This window comes from Rhyacophila brunnea, unplaced genomic scaffold (assembly GCF_057557595.1).
Source record: "Rhyacophila brunnea isolate RB1 unplaced genomic scaffold, BYU_Rbru_1.0 scaffold_9, whole genome shotgun sequence".
Lineage (NCBI taxonomy): Eukaryota > Metazoa > Arthropoda > Insecta > Trichoptera > Rhyacophilidae > Rhyacophila > Rhyacophila brunnea.
This window is the reverse complement of record NW_028233361.1, coordinates 39,966,799-39,979,925: the sequence shown is the minus strand read 5'-3', so window position 1 is coordinate 39,979,925 and position 13,127 is coordinate 39,966,799. Positions and strand designations below refer to the sequence as shown.

The following is a 13,127-nucleotide window of genomic DNA, read 5'->3' as shown; positions in this document are numbered from 1 at the left end:
TTTCAAAGTAAGGTATCGATTTCTTGTAATACTTATATATCTTTCTGAAGTGTTTTCAAATTATGCAAGGGAATTGCCACAAATTACGTGAAACGATTTATTACTCTATCCATCAATAATGGCATTCTTTTTTTTTTTTTTGACCATGTCCGATCCTAATAGGATCATATTATGGGCCTCCACAGAGTGAAGGTTTGTATTGATAGATCTTTCTTTTTATGAGAAATGGATGTCGGCCACTTAATCAACCTATTACGTCCACACTCTGACTACAAACGTAAATTGAAAAAGAATGTGTGTATTTAAATTGTCCGTAAAACATTTCACCGAAACACAGTTTGCCGTGAGCTTTCTATCGGAAAGAGATAACCGTATACTATACAGTCTCCACTTTTATTAGATTCAATATGAACATTAAATTCAATAGCTGATTTTGACAAAATTCATGAATTCAAGAATGAAAACCTAACCTAACCTAACAAATAATCCAGTATATCGACTATTTTTTAAATTTGTTTGCTGCTTGCTGGCTTCCTGTAAACTGACATGAATTTTATGTCGGTACTATACGACGCAAAGAAGTTGGACGGTTTTCAATATATGGCCATATATTTCCGATACATCATTTCACGGTGAAGTGCAATACGGAGAACTGCATACGTACAAGTTTACGGACACTGTGTACTTGCCAAACCCAGGATTCGAACCTGGAAACCACGACATTATCAGCTTTTTTTTTTTTGACCATATCCGATCCTAATAGGATCATATGGGCCTCCACAGAGTAGAGGATTGTATTAACAGATTTTGTTTTTTACGAGAAATGGATGTCAACCACTTGCTCAACCTATTAGGTCCATACCCTGACTCACACACAAATTGAAAAACAATATGTGTACTTGCCAGACCCAGGATTCGAACCTGAGACCCACGGCGTGATAGTCCAACAATATCAATGATAGTTTGCGTGATAGTTCAGCATATCAATGACTTTAAATTTGCACTATGAAATTATTTGGTCTGTAATTGTAACATATATTTTAAATAACAAAAGTATTAGATCAGTTTCTAAATAACTGTAATAATATTAACTGGACATATAAATTGTCACGCACTTAGCATTACATTATATCGTCTCTGTTCTGGCAGAACACACTAACTGGAGAATACTAGTTTTGAGTAATTTGACTTTGAAGTTGTTAAATTGTTTGAAATGGTCTATCATGTGACTTTATTAAGTAATCGTAAAAAGGATGACCTTAAAATAAAGACTGTTTATTTATTAAGAATGTTTCCAGACGGTAAAGTTTGAAATAAGGAACATTTTGGTATAACTAACTCAATATGTCATTTTTTCGAATTAGTGTCTTCTGCCAGAACAGTGACGATATTATACTGTAGGTATATCATAGATTGATCACTGTCTTAGTGTGTATTGTTATTTTTTTCATTTATTACAATAGTTTATCTACGTCCAAAAACCAGTCTTCACCATTGATATAGTATATATCGATTTTATATTTTTAAGTGTAAACATTAAAAACATAGACAACTTGTTTCTCAATAGAGAACTTTTCAAAATACAGCCTTAATTTAAAAATCAACATAATCTAGTAAAAGACTCTGATGGATTAATTAATTTTAAAAGAAAACTGTACAAAATCACTACAACGTAAGACATGATATATTACTCTTAATTAGGTACGCATTATTACAACATAAACAAAATAACTTTTAATGGTAATATACCTAAAAATGGTAGAGGAATAATAAAATTATATAATACGTAAAACTAATTAAAAACAATCTCATTACTTCAATAAACTGTGAAATGGTACTTAAAAATAATATATATATATTATTAATACAATGTAAGTCAATAAAAGATAATACTTGGTACATATTATATGAAAAGAATAGTATTAAGTACATAACACGGTTATGTTCTCTTAATATTACGATATATTTACAATGACATCTTTTCAAAATAATATATGCATTACACTATGTGTGTATAATAATTAGTATCATGTGATTTTAGCGTGTATCAAACAATGTTAAATAATATGACATTTTGTAAACTACAGATGCCCACATATAATTAATTGCGGGTTGAATTAAGTGATGAAATCAGTGTCGCAGGAGAGACAGAATACGTACTAATAATGTTAATTTGAATTTTGAAATGTCAAAATAAAGGGTTTATCCATATATTACAAAGATATATATTCAATATTTTCAGATTTTTTTTTATTATCAGAAAAAATGAGTTTATAATATTTTGTTGTTGGTTTTGTGACAATATATCATCTCTGTTCTGGCAGAACACACTAACTGGAGAATACTAGTTTTGAGTAATTTGACTTTGAAGTTATTAAAATGTTTGAAATGGTCTATCATGTGAGTTTATTAAGTAATCGTAAAAAGGATGACTTTAAAATAAAGACTGTTAATTTATTAAGAAGGTTTACAGACGAAAAAGTTTGAAATAAGGAACATTTTGGTATAACTAACTCAATATGTCATTTTTTCGAATTAGTGTCTTCTGCCAGAACAGTGACGATATTTTCTACAGCCCCCTCAATCCCATTTGTCATAAATCATCACATTATATCAAACCCCCTCGCCATGTCAGGACGTGACATCATATATGGACAACCCCTAATCGATTATGTTTTTAATTACGAGACCCACCAAAAGTAAAACACGACTTGGACTAAAGCATAACAAGACTAACGAGCTTTGACTTACCCGCTTTTTATTGGCTGTATATCACCTAATATCAATAGGCTAACCAATGAATTACCCCAATTGCCTTATGAAAGATATAAAACTATGTATGCATCAAACCTATCTGTATTTAACTAAACGCACTCTATATTGATTACGACTAATATAGTTATAAACATGATCTTGATATTTTTCATAGATTTTATTGGCATTTGTATGTTCAATTGTCATTTTGACTTTATGGATTTAATCACGTCTATGTGAGCAATTAAGAAATGCAATTACATAGTTAGATGGGTTTTCTGAATTCAGATTATGTTGGTGTGCCGTTGAATTCTGTTCGCATTAAACTTCTAACTGAGAATATTAGTTTCAAAGTCGGTAACCTCTACTTTTACTTCTACCGATTCTGTGCCAAAGCATATATCTTCGCGGATTTAACCGGACGTACAGGGCCGGCAATACAAAAAACGCAAACTTATTTGCCTGTCTTTGAAGACAGAATGCCAGTCTCAGGTGTCGGTTAAACTTGTGTTTTTTCGGAAGAATACTGGTCCAAATGAGACATTTTGCTTATTATGATTGGTAAGTGTAATAAAAAATTCGCGGCCTCTTACCTCCCGCCGTACAAAACCTCCCAGCGCATTCTGATATATGTATGTTTATTTCGTGGGTATACTGCGAATAAGCATTAAGTCAAAAATACTAGTTTTGAGATAATCGAGTTTGAAAGTTTGGACGGTCTTAACTTATTTTATATATATAAAAGGCAATTTCCTTTCTGCGATATTGCTTTGAGTATGATTTAGTGCAGTTTCGCATGCAGAATTTTGTGAATATAGCCTGAGAATGAGAGAAGCAAATGCAATAAGTCCATTTAGTGCCTTTTCTCTGAATAGATGTATGTCTTTTTGACTTATAACATAAATTATCTTCGCCAGTTTTATAGATATGACAGTGTGTGTTTTTTTAGACTATAGAGCGTACTCTTAATAAGATTACCTCATCATTAAGTCAAAACAGCAAAATTTTGACTTAGTGCTTTTTCACAGAATACTCACGATTATAAAATTGGATTTGATTAATTTAACAGTTTGTTAGTGAAATATTAAATTAAAAATGGCAATTTTATTCGCTATATTTGCTTTTTCTTACTATGTTTGCAAAAAAAATCTTTTAGTAGCAGTTCTAAAATGTGCTTGACATTTATTTGCGATTATGTCAAATATGGGGAGGTTACCGACTTTGAAACTAACAACCACATCTGTAACTAATTTACAAAACATTTGTAAACAATAATTAGAGCCGTCCATTGTGTCAATAACGCTTGCACGTGACTCCAGAGACGTTGGCTACTTCCTGAATCCAGCACTCATGATTAGTATAAATCAGCGTCGATGAAACAAAGAGTTCAATATAAAACACTATTATAGTAAAAACGGTAAAAATACAATCACTCACTTACACTAAAATCATTTTGTGATTGTTTACAATTCAGCTTCATAAGCACTTGTGCATTATGCATCTGACAAATCTTCACCTATCAAGCCGCTTGTAGAGAATTCAGCTTTCGCAAGCACATCCATAGTGTTGTACGCAGCGATAATTAACGGAGATGTTTTGGGAGATCTTCATGCGGTCACGGCAATCGATTAATGTTGCTTTACTTTGCCGATTGTGTCATCCGACACAAAGAGATAGGCGTATTCCGATTTCTTCTGGGCGAATGTTAAGAATTCGTCTGAAATTTAAATATTGAGACAATTAGGATTTATGTTTTTACAAAATCAATATTCATGTACATAAGTGGCGTTAACTACTTAGAGCCAGATGTATACTTAAATGATTGTCTTAGGTAGGTGAAATCGGCATCATAGTACAGAATGGAGCAATTGAAGTGATATACTCGTCACTGTTCTGGCAGAAGACACTAATTCGAAAAAATGACATATTGAGTTAGTTATACCAAAATGTTCTTAATTTCAAACTTTACCGTCTGGAAACCTTCTTAATAAATAAACAGTCTTTATTTTAAAGTCATCCTTTTTACGATTACTTAATAAACTCACATGATAGACCATTTCAAACATTTCAACAACTTCAAAGTCAATTTACTCAAAACTAGTATTCTCCAGTTAGTGTGTTCTGCCAGAACAGAGACGTACTGATCCAGTAGATTAATTTAAAACTGCTATGAGTGTTCAAAAAAATGGTTGTATCTGCGATAAATGATTTCTCCATTCAGCCCATGTTCGAATCTGTGAATATTGATGTGGGTTCACATGTTTGCCGCGAGTTTTACCCGCGACGTCTGTAGGACTCGAGAGATTATTAAATTCGTATACCTCTTACCGTCAAATAGTTTATAGCAATCATTGTGCATATTATGGGGCTACCGCCAAAAGTTTGTAAGTCTCGAAATCATGGATGTTATGAAGTAATTGCAATTTGAAAGTTTGACATACCCTCTAAAATCAGGCATAATGCAAATTTCTTTGTGCTTTATGTGCATATTCTATATTTCTAAAGACCTGGATTTTTCTTCTACCATATATATCTATAATATAGACACATAGAGCAGAATGCAGAAACATTTGTCATAACTAAAATTTCCTTAGCAGAAAACACTATGCAGAAACATTGTCCTTAGTTAAGATCATTTCTATTGAAAATAATACCATATTTAAAAATTCTCTTTCCAATAGTTTAGGTAAATTATTTTATAATTGTTAAGGGGGGACATGCTCGTCGAAGGTCAAAATTGAGTTTTTATTGTATTTTCAAACCATGATCCTGGACACTCCTTAAACGTTGTAGATAATCTATTTATATAATTTTGAAGCCTTATTATCCTTTATAGTTATTTTAAACATTTGATGACTGCATAAAGTATTTTTGTTACATAAAATAGTATTCTTTTAAACCTCTCGCTCTAATGTTTTAGAATATAGTCATATTTCGGTACATAACTGTGCAGTGGTGTTAAGATTTTTTACATTTATTAATTTTTAAACGCATTTATAAAACTATTAGCATAATTTATTACAAGATAATTTTTGTAAAATATTCACGATAAAAAATTATATTGATAATCTCTGTGATCCCAAATTTGACAAGAATTAGGCATTTTATTATTCAAAAAATCGGCAAGATTAACACATTTGAAGATGATTCTAAAGATACTTATTATAAGCTATGTCTTTGACCATTCAAGTGTGATAAACATCTTATGAATAATGATTGCTTTATAATAATTATTGACCTAAGAATAAGGTAGTGTTTTTTTGAAATACGCCATTTATTTTGTCATTCCCTAATGGTTAAGCTACAACATACGGCCGTAGCCATAAATTGACAAATTATAATTAAAGTAGGGAGTAAAATTATGTTAACGCGCGTGTTTGAACATGTACCTAACCGAATTTTTTTTTAAACGGTACTTGTTCAAACACGCGCGTTAATATCATTTTACTCCCTACTTCAATTATAGTTTGTCAATTTATGGCTACGGCCGTATGTTGTAGTTTAACCACTGGGGAATGACAAAAGAAATGGCGTATTTCAAAAAAACACTACCTTATTCTTAGGTCAATAATTATTATAAAGCAATCATTATTCATAAGATGTTTATCACACTTGAATGGTCAAAGACATAACTTATAATAAATATCTTTAGAATCATCTTCAAATGCGTTAATCTTGCCGATTTTTTGAATAATAAAATGCCTAATTCTTGTCAAATTTGGGATCACAGAGATTATCAATATAATTTTTTATCGTGAATATTTTACAAAAATTATCTCGTAATAAATTATGCTAATAGTTTTATAAATGCGTTTAAAAATTAATAAATGTAAAAAATCTTAACACCACTGCACAGTTATGTACCGAAATATGACTATATTCTAAAACATTAGAGCGAGAGGTTTAAAAGAATACTATTTTATGTAACAAAAATACTTTATGCAGTCATCAAATGTTTAAAATAACTATAAAGGATAATAAGGCTTCAAAATTATATAAATAGATTATCTACAACGTTTAAGGAGTATCCAGGATCATGGTTTGAAAATACAATAAAAACTCAATTTTGACCTTCGACGAGCATGTCCCCCCTTAAACGATGACAAAAATATGACAACTGCATTTTATAAATGCAATAACTATAAATACATATTAATATTTAATTATAATACTCTTATGTTTCCGTTATAAGTCATTATACGTGCACAGGCACCGCAAGATATTTTTTTAACATGGTAACACTAGCATCAAGTGTCATTCTATCATCTGGCATCTTGTATTTCTGCAGGCTGGCGTATAAAAGTAAAATATTATTCTGCAAGTACATGCCAAACGAATTAACACTATCAATATCCATATTGAGATACATTGTTAAATGAATTTGAGTGCATGGACTGTTTTATAGACGTGCGAATTTATTTTGACAGCAGCTGTTAGTGGTAAATGGTAATACAGAAGGGGGCGTGTTCATAACAAAAGTAGTCTATGGTTAAGGATTCCTTAACTCTATACTCAGTATAGTCTATAGTTAAGTCATCCTTTTCGGCGACTTATCCTCAGGATCGAAATCTTGGATTCTGCGTAGGGCTCTTGATCCGTTGTTAACTCCAAATACCTAAATTATCGATTTACCAACTTTTGGCAGCAACACGTATGTTTAAAAGATACTTATGATTCGAGATGCTTAAGACAGGGTTTATTTGAATTTAAAAAACAATCAATACCATCTGCAATTCTCAGTTCAATGAAAACAAATAAGTATGACTGATAAAATGTGGTGTGCACTATTTATGTCGGATCTCCACCTTTGCTTATTGTATGGTGTACATACATAGTAATCGTACTTGATAAAATGAAAAAGTGTTGAAGGATTACCGGTACTAATCCATCCACGTTCATCCAAATCAGATTGCTGGAAAGCGGCTGCGCCTTCTTCATGAGAAAGAGCGGCACACCTATCCAGAGCGGCTGCCACCGAATCACAGTTCAATTCACCCACTCCCGACTCATCGTAGATCTGAAACACAATATTACAATAATTTAAATTCAATTCCGGGTTGAATTTATAAGATATTCCGGGCACGTATAACAGTAAACTTGGCAATAGAGTGAGATAACTATTGTTAATGATATCACAGTCGCTAAGAATCGTTACTAGGTATTTCTTTTTATTAGAGCTTACTTTAATAAAAGAAATTTTAATTATTAATGTAATGTTGATGGCATGGAATCGGTTGGTGGAAATTTTTTTCGATCTGGCCAGTTCTGCTGTGAAATCCTGGATATGCGAAATAGCATATCTGTCTGGCTTGGTCTTGTTATTCAAGGCCTAGTAGTCCCCACATACTCGCCACGTTCCATCCACTTTGTTTACCAAATGGAGAGGACTGTCCACAGGCTCTATGATGGTCGACATGTTGCTGCACCATGGTTTGAAGTTTGTCAGGAGCCAGTCTGCGAGGGCGGGTTGAAATGGAAGCACCGAATATTTTTATATGGTGTCACTTTATGCGGATGTTGAGCTACTCGGCTCTCATCCAACAGATCGCGGTACTCCTACAAGAGTTTGAAAATTTCCGGTGACCTCAGGACTGTGATCGATGCTGATGTTGGTTTTCATGGTAACCGTTGTCAATTGATCGATTAACCGTCTGCCCTTTAAATCCACTAATATTCTGTAATTGGATAAACAATTAGCGCCTATTAACTTTTTTTTACTGCCGTCACGGTGAATGTCCACTGGAAAATTTGTAGTAGTCCGAGGTCAAGCTTGACCACTCTTACTCCGTATACTAAGATGACCGTACCGTTTGCCACTGCAAGGTATAATGCCCACCCAGGTTGTCAACGTTCCTCCAGTGTGGATAGAATGATAGACACGTCGGCTCCAGTATCAATTAAATATCGCCGAGTCGAGTTCTTATCTGTCACTGTGAGGCGGCTTGTTGAAATGGTTTCGTCAGGCATAGCTAGTAACTGTTGACACGCCCGGTCGTTTCCCGACCTGAACGAACACAGGTCTCATCGTTTCGCTTCGCATCTGCTTCATACGTTTCGTGGAACCAACAAATTTTCCTTGTCCCTACTGGTATTCGGCCGCAGCTGGAAGAATGCTGGTATCACCTGGGCGCCTGATATCCAGGTGAGCAACTACAGTTGTCCAGGCCGTGTTCGAGCATCATCTTTTTGATACACCCCTGTTACAGGCGGGCTTCTCCCGGTGTAAAATAATCATTTAGTAGCTTAAGTCGAAACGTAACCCTGACCTCTAGAAACGGCTTCATAAAACATCTAATCTGATTCCTTGCTCAACCACGTAAGTATTTCCTTTTAATTTAAAAAGTAAAAATGATGATGGATGAAAGAGATAATTTTAAGACTAAATATAAGGATTTAAATATAATAAATTTTGCCGCGCATTGTGCGTGAAATCCTCGCGCGCCGGCGCCAGGGTCAGGCTCGTGATTCGCCGAATCAAAGATCACGCGATAAAATTTGGCCAATCACGAGAGTCCTTTTTTTGCTGGATGGCGTCGGTACGAGGAATTTAAAAAGAAAGAAAAAAGGATGTTAGTAAGCGTCCCCTTTTCCGATAGGTACGGACCTGACGACTACAACTGTAAAAATCCCAAATGTAATTTGTAAAACTAAAAATTAAGAAAATATAAGAAGACCACGTTACGAGCACGAAAGACCGTGTTTTATTTACACTCCGACCATTGAAATTATTTATTTTTTTGTGAATCCGGGGTTCGATGGACACCTGAGCTAGCCGCTGGAACCCCGGGGATCTCATTTTCCATCATCCGTTCCAATTTATTCAACCTGTCTTTGACAGGTCTGCCTACGATCTCTGGCTCGCGGTGCTCCGTCTACTGTCGCACTGTGCAAGCTTTCGTAGGACTTCACATACACAGTTGGGCTAGGGCAGCTATCTCTCGATTGGTTTTCTGTCACTAGTTGTCAGGACCACTTGTACATTTGCCGGGAGCTTTTGCAATCACAAATTCCGTATGAACCGACTTTTCTGGTCCTCGCCTGCGACAGTCTGCATCCGACGTAACAGTTCGGTTGGCTTTCGGTCGGTGAATGGGGCGACCGCAGGCGGGTCCGTAGCAATGTCGATAACCAACTTGTACGTTCGCTCGTCATATTGTCCCAGCACTGCATACAATTTGGTGGTCTCATCCGTGATCTGTGTGATCCAATGACATTATTAATGGACAACGCACTCAATACAGTAGCTAGCAAGTAAATTCGCGCATTGCGACATTCGCACATGTATAGTTAGACGTCACACAATTTCCATTATGCGATATCACGCATCGGAAATTTATAGCAATATCACCTTTATTGTAATGGCATTAGAACAGTGTTTCCAGTGTCAATGTTCATTTGAGCGAACCCGTTCGAACCAAACCATTCGGCAGACCCGACAAAAAGCATCGGTAATTTATTGCAATATCACCTTTATTGTAATGGTGTTAGAACAGATTATGCCATTCGGCAGACCCGACAAAAAAGTGAGTGTCATTGTTTTCCCAGATGCTTCGTCCATATTAATGTCATTGGTGTGATCATAAATTGCGCCTCAATGCATGCGTGAACCAATTTTTTGCATTATTGGACCAGAAAAGTGAAATTTTTAAGGATACCGCGCTCACTTCTGGCATGGTAGGGTTAGCCATTTTCACTTTTTTTTTGCTAACCGGAATTAATCACAATGAACATAAGTGTGTGTTAATTTTTTAGCACTTTTTTTCGGTTACCTATTATAGCCTACCTCCCTCATTATTTGCCACTGAGATGTAATAATGAAAGCAAAAGTATCGACATTGATTTCAGAGATTCTCTATGAAAGTGATGCTATACATACCTTAAATGCGTAGATAATCATTTCTGCTATAGGTACGCTGGGCATAGATAAATACACCGCACACAGTAAATAGCTCCGCCAGTCCAGGAGACCACTGTGTTTCTGTAAGATAGTAAAGAAATGGATATTAATATTTGGTCACCTATTTTTTCCGACTTATACACGGTGAAAATGAGAACTCTGCCATTCTTGGTAGTATCGGGAGCGTCAGTTGTTTGTTCTCCCAAGGTGCAGAACTAACCTGCCATTAGTAATGCCAATTGGAAGGGCAATAACTCTGTCCAACCAAATCACTTCGGATATTGACATATACCACCTGTGTGAGCATGAGTAAATAGGTGGGCATTGTTTTATAAATTTTTAAAATAGGGTCTGCTTAGGTCATTCGGTGATTTTCAATTTTTTGTATTTACACTTTTCTACTGTTTAAGGCTGATCATCTTTTTTTATATAATACTGTTTTATTAATATTTCTTTGCTTCGAAAATGTCATATTGTGAACGTCTTAAATTAATAATTCGTAATGGGCGCGCGGCTAAGCGTCGGTCTATAGTGTCAAGGGTCCCAGGTTCAAATCCTGGGTCTGGGAAATACAAATAATATACACACAATATTGTTGTTTTTCAATTTGTGTTTGAGTCAGAGTGTGGACATAATAGGTTGAGCAAGTGGCTGGCATCCATTTCTCATAAAAAAAAAAATCTGTTAATGCAAACCACCACTCTGTGGAGGCCCATATGATTTTATTAGGATCGGACATGGTCAAAAAAAATGTTCACTATATAATTACAGTATAACTTCATTTTTACATTCCCGGAATTCATGTTTTCCCGGCAATTGGGTGTAATTTTTTCGGTCGCGATGTATTTCAGTACATTTAATACCCGCATTTACGTTTTTCTTTCCCGCGATTTCTCGTCGGAAATATTCAAAATATGCGAGTTACGCGCGCTTGACAATGATTGGGTCGTGACATTCGAACGGCGTAAGGTGTTTGGAGGGAAAACTCCGTGTCTTTAGAACGGCGCACGGTGATTGGTCGGCGAGCGACGCTGTGATTGGCCGGTTTTGTAGGTTCACCTACTTTACAAGCTTTGCTGATATTCAAGATGACACTTTTAAATGTTTATAAATTGCCTTGAAAGAGAATTACATAACAAAAAAACAAAAATGCAACAAACTAATATACATGTTTTTTTTAATAAAAAATAAAAAAAATTTCAATAAAATTTTTAATTGAATGTTGTTTTTTAATAAAACGTTATTTTTATAGAAACATAAAATTGAAATGTTCTTTTTTTCAATACCCCCCTTTTACATTTTCCCTCCAATTAGGTTTTTTTTTTTCAGTCCCTTAAAAAACGTAAAATAGGGGTTATACTGCAATGCGGCAATAATCTCCTATATATTATTATCCTAAGAGATTTTGGAAAATTCACTAACAGCTCATTTAAGCGACATTTTATTGTTATTTTTACATCTTCACTTCAAAATGTGCGCTACCGATTCATCTACCGTTTGAATTGACCACATTTCAGAAATTTTCAATGATTTTACAGGTACGTGACGTTTATATCCGATATTTTCTTACATACCGTGTACGATTCGCCATATTTCATTTAACGTACAGCAGAATGACGTCTTCGTCGCTTAAGACCTTCTAATCCTTTAATTGACAAACGAATTCGATTATTTTTATTCAAATATCGTAATGTAGGCATTGGCGCACTTTTTTTCGGTGAAAAAACCATAATTTTGGTACAATTCACTACGTAAATAAAAATCTGACAGGCGCGTCCGCTACTGTCCGCCATATCATAGATAACGTGATATTCCAAATTTGATTTTTTTTAAATACTTCTTTGTGGCTGTTCACACACTATTTTTTTTATTGAATAATTACCTAGGCTACTAATTTCCATAGATCACAATATAGTCATATTAAACTAACAAAGTTGCCATTGCAAACAATGAAAGAAATTAATACGAATTGTTATAGTTATCAAAATGAGTCATATTGTATAATATCTACCTATTTTTATCGTCCCTATCATCATCAATCTTGACCTATCCACTGCTGGATGAAGGCCTCCTCAGCCTTATTCGACTCCTTACTTACACATGAATTGTTATATTTATCAAAATCAGTGATATTATAATATTATCTACCTATCTATATATAATGCCATTATTATCACGAGCCTCAATAAATCCACTGCTGGATGAAGGCCTCTCTACGTTGATTGTATTCTTGACAGTATTAAATTTCTAATGTTATTTATCTACATATTCATATCGTCATCATAATCATCATCATCATTAACCAGGATCAATCCACTGCTGGATGAAGAGTTCCGCAACCTGATTCTACTACTATTGGTTTAACGAATTTGTGATATTATACATATTTCTATCCATCTTATCATCATCGACTTGAACCAATCCACTGTTGAATAATGGCCTCCCTAGCCCGAATCTACTCCTTTCTGTCATATGA

General features: G+C 34.5%; 1 protein-coding gene across 1 annotated transcript in view; it reads right to left on the bottom strand.

Moving 5' to 3' along the window:
• Positions 1–3,034: 3,034 nt before the first annotated feature.
• The window catches only part of LOC147063621 (lysophosphatidylcholine acyltransferase-like), a 129,847-nt gene continuing 119,754 nt past the window's right edge, over positions 3,035–13,127 (bottom strand). The window contains exons 9-11 of the mRNA XM_085959783.1: positions 10,631–10,732; positions 7,630–7,771; positions 3,035–4,471 (exon numbers count right to left, since the gene is read on the bottom strand). Of these exons, the coding sequence (XP_085815909.1) occupies positions 4,383–4,471; positions 7,630–7,771; positions 10,631–10,732 (333 nt within the window). The 3' untranslated portion in view covers positions 3,035–4,382. The remainder of the gene's footprint in view (positions 4,472–7,629; positions 7,772–10,630; positions 10,733–13,127) is intronic.